General features: G+C 42.6%; 2 protein-coding genes across 3 annotated transcripts in view; one reads left to right on the top strand and one right to left on the bottom strand.

Annotated features, from left to right (window-relative positions):
• The window catches only part of nfatc3a (nuclear factor of activated T cells 3a), a 52,974-nt gene extending 34,302 nt beyond the window's left edge, over positions 1-18,672 (bottom strand). The window contains exons 1-2 of one of the 2 annotated variants that reach the window (XM_079161605.1): positions 18,165-18,672; positions 1,314-2,499 (exon numbers count right to left, since the gene is read on the bottom strand). In XM_079161605.1, coding sequence (XP_079017731.1) covers positions 1,314-2,499; positions 18,165-18,255 — 1,277 coding nt within the window. In that variant the 5' untranslated portion in view covers positions 18,256-18,672. Of the gene's footprint in view, positions 1-1,313; positions 2,500-17,877; positions 17,929-18,164 lie in introns of those variants that run through there. The other variant, XM_079161606.1, reaches the window with a different exon arrangement.
• A 4,830-nt stretch (positions 18,673-23,502) lies between these two features.
• Positions 23,503-25,529, top strand: ddx28 (DEAD (Asp-Glu-Ala-Asp) box polypeptide 28; the record flags this gene model as incomplete). The annotated part of the gene is made up of 1 exon (XM_079164000.1): positions 23,503-25,529. One exon carries the CDS (start codon positions 23,503-23,505, stop codon positions 25,201-25,203), a length of 1,701 nt encoding a protein of 566 aa, XP_079020126.1. The 3' UTR covers positions 25,204-25,529.
• Between the last annotated feature and the right edge of the window lie 491 nt (positions 25,530-26,020).

The raw sequence follows: 26,020 nt of genomic DNA, 5'->3' as shown, positions 1-26,020 counted from the left end.
GCTTTTGGCAGCCAACTCATAAGCGTACCATTACTATCTCATTGCAGACAGCTCAGGGAGAAAGAAGTGAGAACAGTCTCAGAAGTTTAGTGTCTGAACGCCTCACCACACCCAATCCCACCGATTCCACCTGGGTCATCTGTTCAAAGCACCACTCACACATACGCATGCAGACAGACACCTCAACATGCACCCGACTCTACAGTAACGTTATTCTGTCGCTGTCTTAGCCGTGGCTTTAGGAAATGTCACTAACAAGGGCAAGGACGCAAATATCAAAGAGTGACTCATCATAAAGCTGACCTTGTTACTGTCTGGAGAGTGTTAGGTCTATGTGAGCAAGAATTTCTGTTATGTCTATGCACGTGTTTGTGTAAGTGTGTGTGTGTGTGTGTGTGTGTCGTGGACCCCTTGCCATATGTGCCCTGTGCTGATTTACAGTGCTAGGGGCCAGTGCACACAAACAAGGCCATGTCTTCATCTGCTGCACACATTGGAGAACAGACAGCAGACTCCTCTCCTAAAAAAACTCCAATACAAGTTTCTAATAGCACCCATCACTCTTTAATGTGGAGATTGTGCCTTGTTGTTTGTTTGTGTGTGTGTGTGTGTGTGTGTGTGTGTGTGTGCTTGAAGGAGTTGGTAGTGTGCCCTCACTAATAAACTTGTATTATTATACAATGTTTCTAAGTCAGATGTATACTGCTGATACAAAGCTCAAAGTTCCCTTGTTATTGAACATTGATCCATCAACAAGCCTTTTATTCATCTAACGTGCTATTTGATGCTCCTTTACTGCCCTCCAATGTGTTCACTTCTCTCCCACATCAAAAAGGCTTTCCAATCTTTATGACACCTCACATCACTCTATAAAAACATTTACCACTGAGGTCCATTGTTTAGCCTTGTCCTAGTAATTGCTTTTAAGATTGACGACAATTGCTGTCTTGCCAAGCGGTGATTGCATTAATATTTCACGAAAATGACCACACCACCTCCTGTTTTTGACTTTAACTTAAAATTGCTTTCAAATTTAAGGATGTAATGCATCAAGAATCTATTCCACACTGCTACTGCTGTCACTACCGTCGCCAAGTCTTTCTCAAATACAAACAGGAAGTAGAAAAGAACAAATGGATTGCAACAGAAGTTGAGAAAGTCCTTGCTGACATTTGAACAGATACAAAGGTTTTCCAGTCACTTCCTCTCCATTGACTCCTCTACATCTGCATGAATATTCTGCTTAAACTAGATTAGGTGACTGCATCTATGAGATTAGAGTCAAAAATTCTCCTCAACATCAGCAAATTTACCTGAATATGGGTGTATGACCAGGTTTGGGTTTATTCCATGAGAAGTGAGAGGGCACCGAGAGAAACTGTTCCCCGGGCCCGTCTTTCTTCAGGCTGTGCAAGCCGTCGTCTGAAGGAGAGTCTAGATTAGGAGACATATTTCCTTGGTCATCCAGCCCCAGCTCCCCTTTCCCCGTTTGCATAGACGTTCTGTCTTGTGAGGTCTTCCTCGTCTTGGATGGGATGTCTGCCTCGGAGGGGCAACACTGGAAGGGTGACATGCCCACAGAAGGACTGCCGACCCAGGTGTCCTCTGTCACGCTGCCCCTGGGTGACGGTCCCGGTGTGGGCGTGGGTGAGTGATGGGGAGACAGCGAGCCGGGGTAGCAGATGTCGGCGCTGGAGTGGCGCCTCTTGCCGCAGGGCGAGGTGGGACGCGAGGAAGGCCTGGAAGGCGGCCGCGGGCTCAGCCAATTTTCGTCGGTGACACTGGTGCGTGGCGAGTGACAGGGGGACTGTCGGGGCGACAGGCTGACGGAGTGTGGAGAGTGGTGCACAAAGGCGGGGTGGTGGTGCTGCCAGTGGGGCTGCTCCTCCAGAACCCCGCCGCCGGTTTGAGGGGAGACGCAGACCGGGGAGGTGAGAGGGGAGCCCAGGGTGAAGCGCGCAGCCGCTTCATTCAGCTCGGAGTCAACGTCGTCGTAGACGTGCGAGAAGGACTCACAGGAGGAGGCGTCAGAGAACCAGCTCCTGGAGGAGAGGCTGCTGCACGGACTGGGGCTGAGCGAAGAGTCCCGGTACGCGTGGTCCAGGGGCAAGTAAAGGTGGTCTCTGGACAGGGGCCTGTCGCCGTGGTAGTCCCCATCGGGACCATTGGCCCTCAGATCCTCCTCATTGGCATCCATCTCCTGCTGGCAGCTGGGGGAGATGGAAGTGATCTGGATACTGGGGCACTCAAAGGCCTTCGGTGCCTCCACGGGAGCAGAGGGCAGCAGAGGCGAGGCGCCATACTTGGAGGCCTGCGCCCCATAGATCGGAGGCTCGGGTCCTGGTTTGTGCGAGTAAAGGCGTTGGGAGTTGCTGATGATTTGGGAGTGGGACTGCATGCCATGGCGAGGCAGGCCGATGGACTGGTGGTTGGTGACCATAGACTGGGGCTGGGCCACATTTAGGATGTAAAAGGACGTGTTGTCATCGGGCTCCAGGTCTAGGAGAAGAAAACAAAAGGAGAGATTAAGAAACAGCAATCTAGAGGTTATTTTTTTATTGCTGTTACTTTTCCCTTGATGTTCTTAGTCTGACTTCATTGTGTTAATGAAAAAGAATACAAATTACTCTGAGCAGCAACATCTAGAGCAACTCTCATCAAGACGTTTAAAAGCGTATGTTGGTAACACATACTTTGGATTAAAATAAAATAGTGTTTAGAGTTCAAAGATTACACCTTAGTTGTGTCACTGCTCCTAAAGCCACATTCTTGGGAGAGCTACCTCGGGTTGTAGGGGCACAGCTATGGTTGTGTTTATCACACAAAAGCACCAGTAGGCAGAGTTCATTAGTATGGCAGAGAGGAATAGACAGTGTAAAAACATAATAATGAGGTCATTTTCATCCAAGATTAGAGCTTCTGTTTGCTCTTTAATCCAGCACACCAGATCCAAAAAGCCAACTCAAAGGCAGCCAAGACAATGAAAGCGTATTTGAGCATATTTGTATATTACTGTTTGGATTGCTGTTTATTTGTGCCTTGGGACTCCTGAAGCAGAACACAGTGGTCTGAAATCTCCTCAAGGCCTGTTAAATTTGTCTTGAAAAGGCTATAGACTAGAAGATGTAATCGGTCATTATTATAAAGTCAACCTGCTGATGCTACATTCCACTTACGACTAATGTATTCATCCTCACCGGGACCGCGCTTGAGTCCAAATTATTTGATCGCAGACCCATATACGGTTGCGCGCTGAGTTTGCGAATGAGCCCAGTTTCAGGAAAGTAGAGGCCAGAGTGTTGCTGGGTAGCAGGCAGTCATACGGGCATTGTTCCAAGAGGGATAACCAATGAACAGCACTACTCAGGAAACAAATTCACACAACGGTGCGTGCTGTCCGCTGTCATCACAGCTAGAGCCGGCAGGCTATTTATACCAAAGGTCAACACACACACACAAACAAATAGACAAGAGCCCAGTGTCCGCATTGGCACTACTCTGTTAGAGGTTATTGATAAACCTACACTGGATACGCTCTGCTGCTCTCACTGGGAGTAACCCAATGTTCGACATGGGAAACTTCATTGCACTTGGACAATAGAAACGCTTAGGAAATGATATATATAACATACATATATAACCCACAACATGTAACCCATTTTGAATAGAAACTAAGCTTGAAAATAAAAAGTATGTAACATCAGGCTTCCTGTCATGTCCCGTCTTTGGCCTTTAAACTATGATGAATACAACTTCTGCTTCACAAAAAAATCGAAGAAGAAATGATTAATATCCTTCAGAAAATTGCAAAATGACCAAGTTTAAAATGTAGGCCAATGAGATTGAGCATTCATTAAACAATGAGCTAAGCTGAAACCACACTGTAGCCGGCACAGGGGATGGTTGTGAAATCATCACACTTCCCTATATTCCTTAAATGTATCTACCTGCCTCAAAAAAAACATTTTTTACATTTGAAAAATAAAATAAAGTAAGATAAACAGGCTATAGCTTGGTAGTAAGTTCATTTAAGTTCCCATATTTGTTCCCTCCGACTGTAAATGATAACCACATACCAGTAATATGAAAGCTTTGTTAAATCTGATATCAAAGATGGCCTCAAAGACGTTAGTAAAAAGGTTTTTGCTTTCTGTCCTCCTCTCCTCTCTATCCAACAGCAGCAACAGAGGCAGTGGCAGCGAGCTTTATTTATAGCTGCTCAGTTTGGAACTGGCGCTGCCTGCCTGTCACAAGACCCGGCAACGGATCCTCTGACCACAACATCTGACTGACTGACGAGCAGCAAGAGCGGGACGACCGAGTCGATAGGAAGAGAAAGAAGTGTGACAGCCTGAAGTGGGAAATAACACGAGGAGAGTGTCCCTGCTTCTTTCTGTACAACACATACAAAAAGGAGAGAAGAAACATGAGAATAAATCACGCTTAAAAGCATTTTTGAAACAATTTGTCAAAGAAGGACAACAATTAACACATAGTATTCATTCTCCCTTCTGAAAGCCTCTATCCTAGAGACTTATTGAGAAAAACATTATCATAACATTTTGGATTACAAAGACATGAATATCTCTGCAATAAAGGAGAGATAAGACATGAATTGTCATTTCTGAATAGGCTTTTCTGGGTTGCTGCTCAGCTAAAACACAACTTGACACGCTTGTTTTAGCTCACATCACATTAAAAACACATTAAAAAGAAATTGAATACAGATCATTCAGGGCAGGTCAGCACCAGGTGCTGTTGATTAGGTACTAATTACAGACCTATTACAAGCCAATTAAAGTTGCAACAGATTTAACCCTGAACTTTTATGTTGGTAAATCTGGAACTGTGTTTTTATTTACGCATTGTTTTGTTAGAGAAGCTTCACCGACTGACGGCTGCACTAACCAACCGACCAACGAGCTATTTAGAACTTCTTACTGTACCAAGAAGAAACTAAAGGAAAAGCTGCAGTTTCTGGATCAGGTAAGTTATGAAATGTGCTATACACATTTATTCATAAACATCACCAGAAACTCACTTAAAACCTGGTCATTGATGGTTCATGTTCCGATGCTGTGCTTTGTATTTTGTAGCCTGTGGTCACAGATAACAACCTGTTTAGTGTAAACTACTGCGAAGAAGCCACCGTTGTTGCTGCCGTGTCTGTTGTGTACTACCAGTAGCAATGGCAATCATCAAGCATATAGTATCATGTGATAACTATGTTTGGATAAAATGTATGATACATGTTAAACACATTACGGTGGGAGAGTCTAGGTCTTTGTACGAGTTATCCGAGTTGGCCCAGTGATTGTAATGAGAGCAGTAACTTGTCTCTGGGCTGTCTGCTTCTCTATCTCCTCAGATAACAGATTAGAAATCCCTCTGCTGAGGTCATTTAACATACTGAGTGCAGAAAGGATCCATCTGCTTTTCTATTTTTGCATCCTATACACTATGAAGAGAGGTAAGTAGCAGTGTTGCACAGATAAGGGTCAGACGGGGGACGACCATGTTACCTGGCTCACAGCCCTCTCCTTTCCCTGAGACGAGATTAGCCTGCTACCAAAAACCTTCTAGTGAGAGCCAAACACCAGTCACCTTAGGATAGGAGGTCAGAGAGGAGTCGTGGTATTGTGTTTTTTATCAACGGCCTTGGTTGCAAAAGCCCCTATAATGTTCCTGTAAGCCTCCTCAGGCATCCATACATCAGACAGCCAATCTGGTTAAATAAAGATCTCAAAGAGGCTTTGCTGTACCGAAGATAATAATAGCTCCGCCTCACTGGGAGACGTTTCAGTGGAGTCCGCGTCTTTGTGGTTGTTGGTGACGCTCCACAAAAGAACGCCGTGTTCTCGCGCTAACCGCAGGGAACGTGCCGGGACCCACTGGTGACGGTGGCGTCCACGCCGGCTCCTTGACACAACAAGCCTCTGGGTGACCGTCACACTGCCAGGGGATTCTCGTTTCGGGGGATAATCCGCAGAGACTTTTGTTTCCTCCCTCCTCCTACTCTCACTGCACACAGAGTGTGTCAGGGTCCTGTGACCGGTGGTGACACAAAAGGCCCGCTATTCTGAGAAAGTACTACCGAGGGAGAGAAGGTTTTATCTCTAGAGAAGATGACGAGCTCATCGGTTACTGCCGGCACGCCCGCCATCTTTCTGTCTACCTCTCTTCATGTGAACGTGTGCATGCGTATGAGTATAAAAGAGTGGGTGGTGTTTGAATGTGTGTATTTTCCTCTGTGCCTGTGGTTGTGCCTCTGTGCCTTCCTGTGTCTTTTCGCATTTTGCTGTTTGGGTATATGTGAGTGTACCCGTGTGTGTGTGTGTGTGTGTGTGTGTGTGTGTGTGTGTGTGTGTGTGTGTGTGTGTGTGTGTGTGTTTGTGTGCATATGTATGTGCGCACACCCCAACACATATCACTGTCTTATATTACCCACTAGCCCCAACAGCATGTGTTGTTGGAGCTGGAGGGTAACCTTAGTCAGGGTTCCCTTTGTGGTGGGCGAGCAGGTTGATTAGAGCCGGCTCTGCTTACATCCCCGGCACAGAGGGCTTTGTGTTCAGCCCGGTCTCCTCTTTCAGCTGCGGACCAACAGACCAGAGCACAAGTGTGCCAACACGGCATGTACAGTATGGGATAAAATGTATACACCTCAGATAAATAATCAACTAACGGGACGCACCGATCCAACTCTTTCTTTCACATTTAAATCACGCATACTTCACCGTGTGGAGATGAAGCTCTACCGTAAGTTCAGTGAGGACGATTACATGTTTTGCATGCCTCGGCCTGTCGTCTGTTTCTCGTACATCTCTGCCTCTTCTCACGTATGCTCACTCACTATTTCCTCGTTTTGGGGAGCTGTCAATCATGATATCAGCTGTCCTGATCAGCTGGTCTCTTATACAAACACATCATTAGCCTTTCACCTTGCTGCCGTCTCCTGTTAAATACGATTGTCTCTCCACCTCTAGTACGTTCATGTTGCTGCTGCGCGCCCCTCCACCTCGCCTTCATCAACTCATCATTCTATGACCTGGACTCCACGGGGAGATATATCTTGTAGATGTCTATAATAAACAATTATCTTTTTTTTTCATCTTGATTTAACTCATTTGGGCTAATTTGTATGTACCTTAAAACCACAGCAAGGATTGCTGAGTCAGTGGCCCGCTGTGACTTTATGAAACTGTAAGAGAAATCATGTAATTGATGAAGGGTGTAGCCTATACCTTGGTACATTAAATCATTTATAATTCAACAATAACCCCTTTTCAAGCACAAGAGGTCTTAAAAACCTTTTTTAATTTGTTTTATTGCGGTTGATATAGATATTTGCAGTGATTCCCAGCAGAGCTCACAAAAGTAAATTTAATTCCTTCTCCCTTGAGTTTTCCAAGAACTGCGGCTGGCTCGTTGCCTACGCTTCTAAACACAGAGCCTGTGACGCACATGCACACTCGTCTCGTAAGGACTACACCTGTGGCTGTAAACCTTGCTGACTGGGTCCGTGCCAAACCTTCTAATGATCCCTGTACACTATGTGTAGGTGGTTTGGGTCAGTGCACAGAAAGTGAGAGTGAGCTAGAGAGAAATCCAAAAGAGGCAGGCTGGACATAGGACATATAGAGGAGAATCCTGAGGTACGGGTCTGGGTCTAAACCGACATCTCTACAGCTTTGTTCCTGTTTTATCCTAATGTTATGTTCGGGTTACATCAAAAAGCCTTCCTGTGCCGTCACAGCAGACTCAGCAGCCAGCAGAGGCTTAACAATGGCAGCCTAAGCCAATGTTAACATATGCCGGCAGCTAAATTAAGCTCCTAATTAACAATCTCATGCCGAGATAACATTATGGGATAAACATAGAGTGCCAAGTAGCCACCTGAACTAAATACCCACCAACGCACGAAGATCCCTTTCAAACACATCACTAATTACCATTAGAGTACAAATGTGGTACTCTTAAAAATATATCAGGAAAGATTAGTACTTGAATTTTGATCCTAGAAATTGGCTGTATTTAAATGGCATTTATACTTTACAAACTATAATAGTGAAATTAATATTAATATATTTCAGCACAGATTTAGAAGAGGACCCTGATCCTCCCACATGGAGTTCACTGCTCGGGGGTCTGAACACCAAAGATGAATGAACATTGGTTAGGAAACTTCCTGTCAGGGCAAGTCTTAAGTAACAAAGCTATAATTGCTAAGAGCTACGACTAGTAATTCAAACTGGAATCATTAGACTAAAGAAAGTTCCCAGACATCCAGCACTTAATATGAGACAAACACTAGATAATGCAGAACGTGGCGTACAGATAAATGTCGACAGAGATGAAACTCAAAGTGTCTTTAGATTAAATGTAAGGATCACATGACACCTATTTGACAGATATGTCCAAAACCAAACTAGAGCCACATCCCCTGAGGGCAGCAAAGCTTTCTATGAAGTTGATCAAAAGTACGGCTGCCCCCTCTTAGTCGACTAGGAGTTATTTAGTCGATTAAAGCTTTTCATGGAGAATGACTTATTTCCAAGAAACTTAGTTTTAAAGCGGTGCTTTTGTGTGATACTTTGTGGAGAAACTCAGTTGTACGGATCTGTCGATTAAATGAACTGATCGATTAGTCGACAGAATTGTATGAGTGTTAAGTTGACTAGATCCCGTTTCTTAAACGTCAACAAACCTGGTCCGGGATAAAACACTATGGGAAACCCAGTGAAGACAGATCAATTTCTGCTCAGGTTTTAAACGTGTACGTTTTTTCGCGCATGCATTTGCATGAAAAAGCCCGGGACATGGATTCTTACTTGAACCCGATATGCTTCTAGTTCGTGCCCTTATTTCTAAAAGCGTAGTTCAAATACATGGTAGGAAGGGCAAACATCGGGTCACTGACCAGTTGCATGTAAATGGTAAATGTATGGACTTGTACTTGTATCGCGCTTTTCTAGTCCTGCGACCGCTCAAAGCGCTTTATCACTTCATGTCAATCACCCGTTCACACAAAGACGGCACAGCCGACGGGAGCAATTTGGGGTTAAGTGTCTTGCACAAGGACACATCGACATGGACCAGCAGAGCCGGGAATAGAACCGCACCGAAAGGACGACCCGCTCTTTCACTGAGCCACAGTTGCCATGTAAACACAGATTTAGGAGTAACTAGGTCTAAATGCATGCTTCTCTTTATAACCTGGTTTCATCTGTGCATATAAACAACAACGTCTCAGAGCTACAGTGCATTACGTTATTGGCTTGGAGGCGAACACGAGCTGCTTGATGGCCTGCAATAACCCGGAGCAGATAACATCAGAGGCTCCTGCTAGCAGGGGTGACATTTAAACAATCTGTCAGGGCTGGCTGTGCATGTGCCTGAAGAGAAAGTCAGGACTGGGGGAGGGAGAGACGGAGCGAGGGAGAGGGAGATACAGGGAAACAGAGAGAGAGAGAGAGAGAGAGAGAGAGAGAGAGAGGACTTAGTAGTGAGACTACAGTATATACACACAGCTGATAAATGCACAAGTGTGTCAACCAATATCCTCCAACCAAGTCCATAACAAATCATACAGATTATTATACTATATACTGTATATACTATGTTCCTGGAATATCCCAGCGTCAACAAATAAGTGTGTATAGAACAGATTGTTTTAACCTGTACTCCTTTCCTAATCGCCGCATGTCAACAATGGCCACCCCCCCGACCTCCTGGCCTTGACCCACCTTCACAAAGATTGATTAAACAACTGTACCAGCAGAACCACTTCACATCCTCCCGTGTGGCTTGAGCAGCAAGGGGGGGATGGATGCTGACGATGTGGTGAGGCGGTAAAAAAAGGAAACGCAGTGTCCTCAAGTAAAAGGGTCCATCTGCTGCGCTCGTAACGGTCCTGCTGCTCTTTATCATGCTTGTAATCAGGCGACCACAACAGAAACAAACTAACAGGAAACAATAAAGGAAAAAGAACAGGAAGACAGCCATTTCCCCTCCAAAAGCATAAATGGAAGTAGGAAAACCCTTCCTCTACATCTTGTTCACAGCTCTGCAAGTTCATACATGTTGACTCCAACAAGATGACTTCACTATCTTTACCATCGAGGCCCAATTCATGTGTTACACTCTTGTGTAGTGCATGAAGTGATCAGCAGTTCATATTGTTACAACCTCTATCCACAATTAGTGTGCCCTTTCCGCCCAGCTGTCAAAGTCCACATGGTCCACATTCCACTGTTGACCCATGTAGTAGGGTCCACTCAAACACAGGGGCCCCGACTGAAGTGTGTCCCATCATCCCCTGGAAAATCGAACCGACGCCTCGCAACTGAAGTTACTTAATTTCAATCTTTTCTTGTGTATCCCATCTGAATTTCCCCGCGCCGGGCATCGCAACAGTCGCTGTTTGTTGATAACTCGGGACAAGAAGAAAACAGCACGGGGTAGTGCTGCAAATCCTAAGCATGAGCCGCATTGAGAGGTAGCCGAAATTAAAATAGGATTCAAAACCAAGCTAATCCCCGCGTAGCAAGCCATACCTTATCGTAAAAAGGGGGAGAGAGAACGAAAAAAGAAAAGAAACCCAGATGCAGGAGTTGAACAGCTTTCTCTCTGGTGTAATGCAGCCTCTGACATGTTGATACAGCGCAGCCAGCGGTAGCTTCAGTTACACTAAATTTAAACTAGACAGATGCCACACATAGTTACTCATGCCTCGCCCCGGGAAACAAACGTCTCATTCATCACACTGGGTGCTGGGACCCCTTTCGGTTCAGCCGGGTTAGGGGGCACCCGCATGGGGATCCGGCCCCACATGTGGACCTCGTGCATGACTGTCTGACCTTTCACCTCTCAGTCTTTTATACCTTTTCATGAAGGTGTTAGAACCTGTGGGTCCATACACACGCTTGTTCCTGATACAAAATATTGGCTTGTGTAACTGTCATTCTCCACTCTCCTAGCTGTGCATTTGACAGTTTTTTTGGATATAATTTGTGGGGACATTGTTATAATAACTGTACCTATGCATACCAACAAGCATCAATGTCCTACAGTCTGATATGTCTAATATCAACAAGCTTCATAAAAAAAAAAGACCCAAACTTACTGCACATCGGGAGTCAAGTGCAGTGAATACAACATTAAATAATATTTTACATTTTAACCAGAGATGGGAAAAAAAACTAAATGTAAACTTTAGAGTGAACGCCGCTTACCAAATTGCCCATATGTGTATCAATAAAAAATGATGTAGTTATTTTAGTGAAGATGTAATAAAACATAGCTTCAGGACAGCCTGTACTCTGAATGACAGCTGCTTGTATGACCCCTCAACATAAAAAGCCCAAACAAACACACACACGCACACAAACACACCTGGCTAGAGTCCGGGAGCGCCGACACACACTCACCTGGCGATGTAGCGCACAGCATTCTTCCACTCCTCTCCCCGGTGAGATGGCAAAGTGCTCGAGCAGTAAAACGTTGAAGGCTGCAGACGTGCTGGGACGAGAGGGGTTCTCCTGAGCTAAGTACAAACGAGTCACTAGAACCTGCCGCCTGCCCTCTGCCACTCTCTCTGGGAGCTCAAAATAGTCCACCATGAGAGCGATGTAATTTCAGTCTTTCCCACGACAAGGACTGAGAGGACCGCGCTCTTGGTTCAGAGCAGCAGAGCAATGACAACAACATAGACACGGCCAACATTTCTTTCTCCGCTAGCTGCTCTCATGAAAAAGAAATGTGCCTTGACATGTCTTCATTTCTAAACACGACAAAGACAATACAGGCACAAGAACTGTCGATGCATGTCAAAGGAACACAATCAGACCTGACTAGTCACTAAGTGGCTGTGGTGACTGCCGGCATCTGGAGATTTCATTAGCCTAGATCAGTCTCTCTGATGTCACTGGTGGTCTCTTTCACATCCTGAGAAAGCAGTGAGAGGAGAGAGGAGCCTCCCTCGTCCTGGTGGTGGGTCTACAATGAGTCTGTGCCGGTACGGTGGCAACCGAAAAACCACAAAAGAAAACAACAAAAAGCAAGGACTACAAAGTAAATATATATATGGATGACATACAAAGAGAAAGAAGAAAGGTCTCGACAAACAGAGCTGTTCATCTTCCCCCTTCACCAGCAGCTGGAGAGCGGTGGGCCCCCTCTCCTTTGGTTCCACCCGGCCATCTGAACCCCACATGGCATGTCTGGGCAGACAGCCACACACCTCCACTGTGGATCTGCTACTCTGCCACCCATAAAGGGCACTTCTACCCCCCGCCTCATACCACCTCTAACGCCCAGTGAGGCTACCGCTTCGGCCACCTGCACAACCCCCTCCCCCCCCCCACACGGCTCATTTCTACCACATCACATGAGACACTCGGTCACAAATGGAGTAAGTGGTACTTTAAATACACGTTGCAACCTATTGTGAGATGGAAACTAGAGTTTAAAACAGTGAAGGGGATATATGTTCTTTAATTATTATGTACAACCAAGCTGAGCCCATTCGATACTATATGACAGCAAGTGGGAGGCCACGCACAAGTGTCTAACACCACAGTCAGTGCTGTTTCTTTCACAATGAGAGTTAGCTGTAAGCTGCAAACCGGAAAAGGTCGATGGACGTTATCCATAAAGTTATTAAAAACGTGACTTACATACCTCTTAACACGTGGTTTACCCTGCCTATGTTAATATCTGGGAGGCCGCCGAAGTGTTTTTTTTTCTTTACAACTGCCTGAAATGACTAATTAAAAGAAGAAAACAGCACTGAGCTCAACGATCACTGCTGCAGAAAAACAAGAGAGAATTTTGAATCGATATTATTATTAAATAGCCGTGTGGTAGTCGTCTGTCTAGAAGCGTACCTTCATAGTTAGCTCATGAATTAGTTAGTTTGTTGGGTTGACACAAATTTAATGAATCTACAAAATGTCATAATAATGCAAAGTGACCGTAACAAGTTCTCAGGGCCCAGACTGACATTTTCAAATTGCTTGTTTCGTGGTACAAACAAACTAAGTCAATGCAAAGACATAACTCACTGCCCAACTGGACGAGTCTTATAATAAATTGTACTGCTGTCCAACCACTGCACAGCACTTTGTTGTTTTTAAATGTTCTCTATAAATAAACTCAATATGAAAGCTGAGCCTTCTCGCTCCTTCTCGTTGCGAGTTGCACATGCACAGTACCTGTCGGCTGCTGGTGAGAGAATCATTGTGGGTAAAGAGAGTTCAGCTGAAGCTTAATAAAAAGGACTGCAGAGAAACTGGACTTCCTGGTTAGTCTTGTATCTGTTTTCCTGAGTTGTTCTGAGTTGCTACTTGTTGTCACAGTACACATGAGTCGGGGAACTCGTCCTTTGGCTGTTTGTGGCCAAAAGACGAGGGCTAAAGAAAAAGCACTGCACAGTGATTAAAACTGATGAGAATCAGTTCACTTTACTTGTTTCATTTTTCCACTCCTCACGATATTTTGCTACTCCTCTCGTCTTGATTCATAGTTACTGTCTAGAGCTTTGCTTGGTTTATTTAGGCTTGGACTAGGGTTAGAGCTTAGTTTAAAGCTAACAGTTTAACCCTCTTTTTAAACCACTTGTTGCTACATTCGTTTTAAAAAGTGAATTGGTTAGAAGCTGCAGAGTCTTGTACGTAGCAGTTTCGAGGCAATTCTCACACTTCCAGGACAAAGAAGCAAACCTTTTCTTATGCTGCTACTAGGGTTACAACATGGCAGGTGGGTCGACAGCACTGAGAAGTTTCTAAGAAGAAGAAGACAGCACCACCTATTCTCTAACTTTAAAAAAAGACAGTTGGGTAACACAGGATCTACCTTTATCTGGAGCATGAAGATAAAAATGTGGAAAATAACATTCAGTGTTAGCGACTCAGCTAACCACATGGCGGAGAGTTGCCACCATTAACATAATGAATTATTGATGCCTTTAGCTACAGGCTGACGAATGGACTTCATCCGATGTTCTCATCACACCATGTAGCAAATGGCAAACTAGAGCTGAACCGATTTATTATTATTTAAAATCCCAATAGCGATATATTGGCTGATACACAAACAAATATAACATAAAGAAATATTTTGAAAACACTGTCATTTTATATATCAATATATAATATAGTGAGAACATATGTACTGAGCGGGACTTTTTATAGTTGGTTTTATAGAAATAAACACAATCCTGCAAGAATATTTCTATAATGTTGCATTTGTGTCTTTGACATTTCTGTACTGAATGTTCTTCTTACTTACTGGCCAACATATATGCAGCATATATAACCTGTGTATATATATATATATATATACGTATATATACATACTAATCGCCTGGATCTGAACTAGACCATAAATGCAAACAATAACGATGCATCTTTTAAGAGTAATCCTAAATGAATATGTTTTTAGGTCACTTCCCTTACCAAGGAAAAGCAGAAGATGCTTTTGATCCCTTCGATGTATTTCACTGAATTTAAAATGATCCGATCTCACTTTCTAGTGACACTGATTCACAGACTTCTTCTTCTGTTCAGCTGGCGCTGTACATAATCAGGGGAAAACCCTTACAGTAAGCTTTGCCCAATGCCTCTGAATAGAACAGTGGAATATTTCACCTCAAAGAGAGGGCTGTTTCCTGAGCAACAAGAAAACACTCAGAGACAGAGAGAGAGAAAATGAAGACACAGACACTCAAAGGAACAGACAAAGAAGAGAGGAACAAAACAGACGGATGGAGAGGCCGGGCGTTACGCTGAACCACACCGTTACACAGAGTTTTAATCACATTCACACGCGCTAGAAACACTCAAAGACTGGACCTTCTGCTAAAAGGAGATGTAGAAATGTGGCGCCGACGTTTTGTTTTTATTTTGAGACTTTCCCTCCACTTTTCACAACCTCACAGCTCAGTTCAAGCAGCATTCAACAATAAGAATCTCAGCGGAGGTTGTTACAAAAACAAGCCCCGACTTGATCCCTGCCTCCAGAGAAGGAGACCAACCTCAGGAGTGTGAGAGTAACTCCCTGTTACTCTGGCTGTGTGATCCTGTATTACACTCCCGTAATTAATTTGGACAGCCCCCCCCCCTCTCTCTCTCTCAGACCAATTTATACAGTCCGGACCAGATTAAAAACCACTTGCACAGTGGTGCTGCTTATATTCCGACACTTCTTCCAGCTGCAGCTTTTTTCCCCCTCGTCCCATTTCCAAATCAAACTTCTCTGTAATCGAAGGAAAAATTGATTTAAGATTGCACAAGCCAAACCTTGATGCAGTCATTGCTTTCCCAAAGCTCCATGAAAAGGACACTGAGCTGAAGAATGTTCCGACGGTCACGGCCCAAAGACAGAAATCAACGAAGAAGCTGAATTTAGCGTACATGCAAATACGAACACAGATGATCTGAATCAATTAACTAGTGGGTTTCAATCAGCTCATGACCTTTGTTACATCACATGTCACTCAGCCTCTAAAAGACTCTTTCACACCTATTATCACAATTTAACTGAATGAACAACCCAAAACAAGTGTCTGTCATGATTCATTCGTTCGTCATTCTGTGCCCTCAAGTGACTAAAGGGGAAATCTGCCCCTCTCAATCATAACACATTTCAACTTAATGCATTTGCATTTCATTAGACATTATGCTTAAACAGGACCTGCCAAGTATGGCCGAAATGACAACACACACTTATGAACCTGTACAAAACAAGTTATCCACATACCAAATATGATCAATAACCTATATCTGACGTCATTTATGACTATCAGATAATGCATCCCGACACATAATAACTTATTTTAACGGTATGTGACCGTTTGTATGTCCAACAATAATGTTCGATACTGCCAGAAATTAAAAGCAGCGTGGCAGTTTATTTTCTCCAAACTGAAAACATACGTTTCTTTTCTCTGTTAACTGGAAATATTTCTCGTAGGCAAAAAACTTGTTTTACCGTTAAGTTATGTTCTTTAACAACTTTAACTTGTCATATTTATACCTGCTTGTTCCAACATTCCCTGCATCTATACAGTGAGTGAAATATTAAAATCCATGCTCACGCTTTTTATGGTCGTTTTTGTTCTTGAAAACTTAATAATCAGTCAGTTTATGAAACAGTCCGAACAAATAAAAACATGAATTCACTTCATAACCAGTTCTTCACAAATAAGGGTGGCTGGACGATAATTCAATCAGATCATTTATCGTCTTTCAATGGAATCATATCGTGATTAAATCATATTGAGGTATCACGATACAGTTATGTCGTCTGAATTGATAATAACAAACAAATTTCTCAGAAAGTCATATTATTTTGCACTTAAGTTCTTAATTTAATTAATCATTAATAATTATAATATCATAACTATAATTCGATTTGTATAATTATTATTTATTATTATAAATCAAATTCGTTAAGTATTTCATTCAGACAAGAGTTCACAAAGTCATGTGGTTCCTTCATACAGACATTGTGATATATATCGTTATCAACATATGAAATAAACTATATTTTGACAGAAGATTTTGATCGGCCAGCCCTATTCACAATCAAGCTTCTGCCGATTGCTTACTTTGTATCTATGGATAAAGTAATACAATTATGATTGTCTGTCATACTTAATAAAGCCAGGCATTGCTTAATCTATTTAATTATCTTCTTCTCTACTGTGCCATTGGTTTCCTGTCTTTGAGTTTTATCCTTTTTGTTCGGCTATTTAGCATGTCCTGAGATCACTGATCCACCAGGACGAAGAACGTTTTACGGTTTTGGTATTCTTTGAATCACAGCAATGTGCGACTTATTGTTTGAACTTGAGGCACGTCAAGGATAACGTATCCTGAGGGTGAGAAAAGATGGTTTAAAACAGGTTCAATCACTAATTCAAAGTTCCTCACTACTAAAGGTGTTAAGTATAAATACAATTACCTGATGATTTTACACAGCCCTCTTTTGTTTGCGTCCCTAACATTTGACATCTAGCAGTCACAGTGAACAACCCATCATTTTCATGGCAAACCAACTATTTAAATTCAAGGTTTGTTGTAGAGTTAAAAGACTTGATTGACTGTTAGTGCTAGTGACAAAGTTGACCAACTTTAATAGACGTTTGCTTTAACTAGATGGAGGCAATGTCAAAACGTTTTACTCCCAGATATCACGCCAATTAGGGAATCAGATTTGTGCCTAAAACAAAACTTACAATTCAGGGCCATCTCACCTGCATTGTAGGCCCACTCCTCTTAAAATGTTTCTTTGAGGTCTTGTGTTGTGTTTATGGTGGCACCCATAATAATAAATATACACAAATATAATAAATATATATATTTAAAAGTGTATTTACACATAAATTCTTGGAATATTTATATTTTCTTTAGATTCATTCATTTCTGGACCCTGTAGAAACAAGCTGAATAAGAAAAAGCTGTCAACCTGTAATTAATTATACATAAACACAGCATAGGACAATGTGTTGTTTTTGTTGCGCATAACTCTTACATTCACAAATATCAACATAAACAACTCTTTTGCTAAATGAACCCATGTTAGTATAAAGTAACGTTACACATAGCTACAGATATCTACTGGAAAGACTGTTTATAGTGAAATCACACAGTTGAAAAGGTAATTAAAACGTTGAATCTGTCCTACTTATTTGAATAAAGGTTTTGACAAAATGATCATGTGATACTTTTGAGTATCAGTGACATTGAAAGGAGCCTCTTCCTTCCACCAAGTCAAACTAACGGTTGCAGTCCCGCCACACGGCGTCCACGTTTACAGTCGACAAAGCTATTCATAGTTAATTAGACTATTACAATAAACTGCACTTGCGCTAACCTGCTAGCATGCCGAGCCAATGACAGCTGGTGTAGTGGACAGTAGCTGGGCGACCGCGATAGAGAGCGTGATATTTTAATATCTCCGTTTCTCAACAAAACAAAAAAAGAAGAAAAGAAACAGTCTTATTAGGGTCGGTTCCTCTTTTACAGGAAGAGCACACACACAGTACCGAGGCTGGCGGGGCTAAATTAAGCCAGCAGTAATATTAGCTTAGGTTAGGTGGGTAACTTCAACGCTACTGTGCCGCAAGTTTACCACCAATGAACGGGGGGAAACTCACTGACCTGCGGGGCCCAACGGCTGCTGCTGCCCGTCCTCTCCGAAGATCAGTCGGAAGTCCAGCTCCTCATTCCCGGGGCAGTTCGCAGTCGTCATCGGGTTTGACAGCTCGGGTTTTTCCCCCCGCTACTCGACCGTCGACCGATGGAGCAATGTATGCTCTCCCCTAAAATGTCACAACATTTACCGACTGCCACGACGCCGAACTTCAAACTTTTAGTTCTTATAACTCATACGCGTTCATGCACGAGCTCCCGTGTCCCCCCCCCCCCCCTTTATGTTTGGACAAATCCAAAATACAGGTCGTCCGCTCCTCTTCCTCTGGCAGTTAGTGCACTGGCGAAATGTGTGGCTTCAACTTCAGAGAAAGTCGTCTGCCTCCTCCGTCTCTTCTTCTTCTTCTTCTTCTGTTTCTCTCTGACAGCCGAGCATGTAAACAACAAAGAAGCGGCTTTCTCGGCCCGTGTTTAATGTCCGCTATAAAGCTGATGAATTGTCCGTTTAATTGTCCCGTACCCCCCCCCTTTCTCTCTATCTCTCCTCCGGTCTGTTTCTCTATCGCTCTCTCCGGAGCTTCTATCCCAACTTTTACTAACCCCGCGTGACAAGGCTGTTCCAGTGGTGACGTCAGCAGACACAACACAACACGGGCACGCACACACATGCAAACACACACACACACACACACACACACACACACACACACACACACACCTTCTCAGCTATGGAGTTAATAATCAGTGTATGAAAGACAACTTACAGGCCTGAAATAGCCTTTGTGGTCTTTTGAAGGTGTTGTCCAGCGTGAAGCAAAATAATACACATATATATTTTAATATCTTTGATAATGTCTTATCACTGTGTTAATAAGCTGTTTTGGCAAAACAAAGTGCACTAACATTTGAAATTGCGTATAGTGAACCTTTTAACCTTGCAACAACTAGGTCTTACAGGCACTTTGCTCTATTTAATTGGCCCTCCATTTTCTTCCAACCACTCATTAGTACATCCGACTGCTCGTGGCTTTCAACGTTGCCTCTCTGTGTGGTTCCAATCCAAACCAGGATTGGTAAATCTAATGACATGATGCACTTTCTACCTTTAGATCCGTCCAGCCCATTAGCCCATTCATTTCTAATCAGCCAAGTTGGTCTTGTACTACTGTACTGTAAGAACAGACATTTTGAACATAGCTTTTTTGGATTATTTAGGTTATGATGCAGCCTAAATAGCACATTAATTATGGCCATTGAAAAGAAAAAAATGCTGTTTCTGTTCTGAGAGCACGGAGTTTAAAGACCTGTAGTTATTTGCCACTTGTATCCCTGGCTTTCGGGGGGTGATTCACACATTTGAAATATTCTTATGGCCTCCTCAAATGGTCATTTTGCACAGGGTTCTGGACTTGGTGGGACTGAGTGGGTATTTCGCACCAGGACACCACATTAAAATATTGGCCAAAGGTGCAACAAGTTGAAGAGATGTTGTGATCCAACCATTTCTAAAATCTCTACAGTAAATCTATATGGCCAGTCAAAGAGATGTTTTTAGGCTGCTCCTTAGACCTGCAATTTTTTAAATGTAACTCTGACATGGTAAGATATTGAGTAGCTATGCTTGCACTCACATTGTATGTTCCTGCTCTGAGGGATTCCTTTCAGCCATTGGTTTATTCATATCACAATGCAATTTATTACAATTTATCACCAGAGTAAAGGCGGGCAGGCGTAAAACATGTGGTTAGAATAAAGCAGTGGTAAATCCATCTGTATATGGGCTGTTCCACCCCCTTTAATCTCTGTGGCCCTAACCAAAGCATCAATCTACTCAGGTTAATCTTTATTGGGTAAGCAACACTGAAGTTGATGCTCTTTAAAGCTTTAATGTGTTGCTGCTTTGATAATATTCTTGCCTGACAACATTTGTTTTAGTAACCTAATAAATTATTATCTGCTTTCACCCTGTTGTAGGTATTAGTCCAGAGTATAACATATGCACGCTCTTTTTTTAATCTATTGATGTATAACAAAATGTACTTGCATTATTTGCATGTATGGGGTGATCAAATTGTTATTGTGATGCCCTCTCCCTGTATGCACACACACACACACACACACACACACACACACATTTGCGGCTGATCAAGAATATCTGCCTCTATCAAGCAAGTTTTTATTGTTTCATCAAAGGTTATTGCAACACTGATAAGCAAAGTCATAACATTCTAAGTTGTCATTATGTGTTTTACAGGTACTATTAATTCTATTATAGATTAATGAAATAAGAATAATATTTTAGGGCTTTTATGATAAACTTGCAATAAAAGCAATAAATGAGTACATATATTCTTTGTGTAAATATCAAATGAACTTTGTATGTTTTTCAAGCTGAACAGGCACGGTAGAAAGCACCAAAGATCATTTGTCAAGAATCCAAAAAGGTTCTGCAAGAGCACATTTTGATGTAAATCAATCCATCCTCGACACAAATTGCATGCGCAGCAGACAACAGCTTCTTTTTTTTCTGACAGCCACATTGCATATACCTATGCTAGATGCATGTGGGCGTAAAGAAAAGGCGCTCCGCTCACAAATGCATTTGAAAGCATCAATATCACATTTCCTGTGGTCTTTATTTCCAAGCAAAGGCACAAGGTTTAACCCTTTTATCTTCTTTGCCACCCTCTGAAGCAATTCTCTCCCAAAATATATATGTTCGTCTTATTGTAGTATAAGGGCTGGTGTTATTGCAATCAAAGTCCTCTTGATTTCCAAATATACACCAAAAGCTGTCGCATTTTTTCGTTTCCTCTTCAAACTGTATACAATTTAACATTATCCTGCCGTTTTAGACAGCACCCAGGTATAAAAGTGTTCTATGAACAGATGTAAAGTTACTTGACTTAAATAAGTAATAAATCAATAATATTGCTGGTTAGGAAACCTAAAAACAAGAATAGTAATTTAAGGACTATACTTTGAGCAACAGTTACTGTCATTTAGTCACACATGATTATTGCATAAATTAGTAATGTTACACACTAAGTACCAACAATTCTGGTCTGTATTCAGTTGTACTTTTGAAAGAGGTGACTATAATAATTATAACCAAGGCTGCTATGAGATTGACTTTCAATAGCAAAACTAATTTAACTGGAATTATCCTAAAAATGGTACAATCACATTAAAGATTTAGCTTTTTCAATTATAATAACCATAGTGCCACATGTATCCACATACATTAATCTAAACAATTCACAATTCACTGTCTGCATTCAGATTTGTCAGAAATATATTATTATAATATTATTATTATGTGGCAGTCACGTGACTTGACTGCACTTTCTCGTGTGCAGCAAACTTATCTCCAGACCCACCCGAGTCTAATTCAGGTTACCGGCGTGTCTTATCTTCGCAGATGACCTTTGAAGGGAGAAGATAAAGAAAACAAATTGTGTGGGAGGCTGTAGATGTGGTTTGTGATATTGTGTTCTTGTAGAGAAAGTTATGAAGGGAAAAAAACAGCATCTGCCCCCACACTGGTCCTGTTTGAGAGGTGTCATTCTTTCAAGGATTGGGGTTTGCATACACTGCAGAAATGCACAGGCGTGATGTTCACTAAATGTCAACAAATATCAAATTGCATGCAGTCCTGTATCAGAATGTCAGCTGATAAGGAATAGAAGGCTCACTTTGGCTATTACACTGTTTTGTATACAAAGTATTTTATTCTCTAACATTTGAAAAGTTTAAAAAAATCTGTAATTTCAGTAAATTGTTTTTGTTTTGATGTCTTAATTGATCTGTGATTGACATATATACAACAGTATGTTATGATTAAGCAGCAGAGTGGATTAGTGAAAGATATGATAAATATATTAATGAATAATTAATCTTAGACAAACAATGTGTTTTATTTCTTTTGAAACCATGCAACAAAAATATCGTACACTTACCATTATAGGTCTGATCAGGATTTCAGGTTACTTAAAATCTTCCTGGTTGATTAATGCTGCCCTCTTTTGTTCAGTCTGTAAAACTGAACATTGACTTGGTGTGATGAGTGAGTCGGACCTCCTGTCAGGCAATCACAAGCCCAGTGTCTGTACATTAAAAAAACGGTACACAGTGTGACCGTGGGAGCTCATTTTAATGTTTAATTTGAAATAAGGTTCATGAAATAAATAATTTTATTTATATGGAAATAACCAGTAAACGCCCAGCTCAGTTCTCTCTTCCTTTATAAGAAGACCCCCTGCAGTTCATTGGGGTTCCACAGCATTGGTTTGTCCAACACGTGACAAAGAGTCTATTACTGAAAGTGTGTGTGATGTTCTAAAGCTGCAGTAAATCAATCAGCGAGCCAATTCATTCAGCACATGGGAAGGTTCGCTGATGGACGATCAATGCTACATGTGACAGCACTGCTGATGGAGACAGCTGTTTTATCTGCTGGATATAAATGCTATTGTTGGGAAGTTACAATGTGTGGACCAACATAAATGACTGAAAACATTCCTAGCAGGCAACTGGAGGGAGAGAGACAGGGCCTCTTTTCCAAATTGCCCAATTAAATAAATAAAGGAGAGAGAAATATGTGAATGGATTTGAAATCCAAGCAATTTTTTAACAACAATACTGCATCAGTTCATTGAACATTATGTAATAAGTATATTCAGTCCAAATAAGCAACTGCTGAGGAGATTAATCTGCAAAAAGATTTTCATCAGGAAAGATAGGCTATACAAACATGTTGTGTCTTCCACATTCCCATTAAACCATGCTTTATGTTCGCACTTTTGAATTATTAGAACTAAAGAGGTTTCCAATTGAAAACTACTCGTTGTAATAATGTCTTAATGCCAAAGATATTAATCTATAAGAATTATTATACCTTGAAAAGTGAACAATATTATTAATCAAGCCTATGTGTGAATATTGAAACTTTTTCGAAACATTTTTGCAACATTTATAGGTTTATTTAATTTGTTGAATCAATATTAATACTAATTAATTATTTATGTGGCTTTTTACTTTTCTCAATTTATGTTTATTTTTGTATTTGCTGCTGATTTTGAATAAAATGTGAAAAAGAGAACTGATATGTTGCGTTTCTATGTACGTCATCACTCCCCGCCTACTTGACGTCATCAACATTCGCCAAGAAAGCATGGCGACACTGATGTCAAGATGAACAGGATACTAACAGATTTATGGGGTTTTTGAACATGTAAAGTGACTTTTTAGATTCCCAGTACACTAAACTGGTCTCGTCTTCATCTTATATTCGTTTTTATTCTCGTCAGCTGACCCTTGGCTGCTGACAAGCGAGTTAAACACCAAAATGCACTCCGTGAAGGTCGGCTATTTGGCTTCGGCTGTGTCGCGAGCTCTCTGCTCAAGTGGAATTTACTGTCGTGAGTTTATTAAAGTGTCGGCCTGCTGTCGTGTTCATCTGTATGTTAGTCAGACTCGTTATTGTCGAACAGCAGCCACGCCAGAGGAGACCGTTATTCGTATTCCGCGCTCCATGCAGAGGCGCGTTGAAAATGTAAAACAGACTCGAGGCCAAAACAAAATCAACACCATCAAAGCTGGCAAGCTCCTGATCCAGAGCAAGAACCCTGATCTGAACCAGTCTGCGGGATACACCCTTGGAAAATTCGAGCAGCTCAGTCTTTGCTCTAAAGGATGGAAGCATAACAAATCCTTCGGTGACCATTTCACCATCAACAACATCAAGACTGTGGCGCCGTTTGTTGCTGAAAATGAGGATGTCGAACAGAAAGCATCGGTGACTTTTAACAACCTCCACATCTGCAAGGAGCTGGTGGAAGCTTTGGACGGTGTCAACATCACCCATCCCACCACTGTCCAGCTGCAGACCATCCCAAAGGTGATGAAAGGTCACAACGTCCTCTGTGCTGCGGAGACGGGCAGCGGGAAAACTCTGAGTTACCTCCTGCCTGTTATTCACAGACTGCAGTCCGATAAGGAGTCAGAGATGCACGCTGGTGAGAGCGCACAAAAGACTCGTGCCGTGGTTCTCGTGCCTTCCAGAGAGCTAGCTGAGCAAGTGGCGGATGTGTCCAGGACTTTGTGCGCTCCCTTTAGCTTGGTGGCGAGTACTGTGGGTGGGGGACGGGGTGTGGGACACATCAAGACGGTCTTTAAGAGGGGTCATCCAGATATTTTAGTGGCCACACCGGGTGCTCTGGTCAAGGCCCTGCGGAGACGCTGCGCGGACTTGAGCGAGCTGAGCTTCTTCGTGGTAGACGAGGCTGACACCATGTTCGACCCCAGCTTCTCTGACATGCTGGAGAACATCCTGCTCCACACACGCATCGCTAGGGACCCCAAGGAGACGCGAGGCCCGGGCCACAAAGCCCAGCTGCTGGTGGTGGGGGCCACCTTCCCAGGGGGCGTCGGGGAAGTGCTCAGCCAGGTGACCGACCTCGGCAGCATAGTGGTCATCAAGAGCAAGATGCTGCACTTCCTCATGCCACACGTCAAGCAGACGTTCCTGAAGGTGAAGGGCGAGGACAAGGTCCTGGAGCTTCACCAAGCCCTGAAGTTGCTCCAACAGGAGAAAGGAGGGGGCGCTGCTCTGGTGTTCTGCAACAAGTCTGCCACCGTCAACTGGCTGGGCTACTCGCTGGAGGAGATGGGAGTGCGGCACGCGCGTCTGCAAGGGGAGATGCCCGCTGCCGTGCGCGCGGGAATCTTCCGCTCGTTTCAGAAGCCCGGACTGGTAGATGTGTTGATATGCACAGACATCGCCTCACGTGGCCTGGACACATCCGGAGTGCGCTTGGTGGTCAACTACGACTCCCCTGAATCCCACACGGACTACATCCACAGGGCAGGGCGGGTGGGCAGGGCGGGTGGGGTGGTGGACGGGGAGGTGCTCAGCTTTGTCACGCACCCGTGGGACGTAGAGCTGGTGCAGAAGATTGAGACGGCTGCACGGAGGAGAACTAGTTTGCCGGGGATGGAGTCTGAAATACGTGAGCCGAAACCCAAAGAAGTAGAGGCAGCGGAGTAGAAGGTCGAAGTGTTTCTCTGTGTGTTTGCAGGGTGTGTATGTGTTGGGATGGGATGACAAACTCTAAATGTACAAAACGTTGTCAGCAAAAACTGAGCACGATTTGTTCAAAACTGAATTACAGAGGGCTGTTTTTCTTTGGCCACTTGGACTTGAAAATAATGTCACAAAATGTTTTTATAGCCCATCTTTCCTGATGAAAATGTTTGTGCAGATTAATCTCCTCAGCAGTTGCTTATTTAGACTGAATATACTTTCTACAATATGTTCAATGAACTGATGCAGTATTCTTGTTTAAAAATGCTTTGACTTCAAAGTAAAATCCATTCACATATTTCCCTCTTGTTTGTTTGTTTATTTATTTAATTGAGCAATTTAGAGAAGTGTGATCTTTGGACCATTTTCTTTGTAGCAAGAACATGATTTTCTTTAGCCCAACTCTATTGTCAAAGGTGCAATAATGTTTTTGTGCAAGAATGAAGTCAGCTTCTCCTCCCAAATACTGAAAAACGTAATTGACCTGGTTGGTGAGTGTAAAGTAATTCTCAGTGAAACAGTGTAACAAATTAATGTGATGACTGGGGAAAGCTTGTCATTGCTGTATACTTTTTCAAATACAACCTGTTTGCTTCTTTACTACATTTAACCAAGTATAACACACAGAATGGTATTGAAATAATGTCTCCAACATTGCAACAAAGCATGCACAAATACATTATATTTGGTCTGATCCGTCTCCTAAAACCAATAAAAAATATTGATATTGTCATGTCGAAAAATCCTGAATTTTCTGGAGATCCACTCACCGCAATTCAAA

Source organism: Pholis gunnellus (assembly GCF_910591455.1).
Source record: "Pholis gunnellus genome assembly, chromosome: 1".
Taxonomy (NCBI): Eukaryota; Metazoa; Chordata; class Actinopteri; order Perciformes; family Pholidae; genus Pholis; species Pholis gunnellus.
This window is presented reverse-complemented; position numbering and strand designations above follow the sequence as displayed.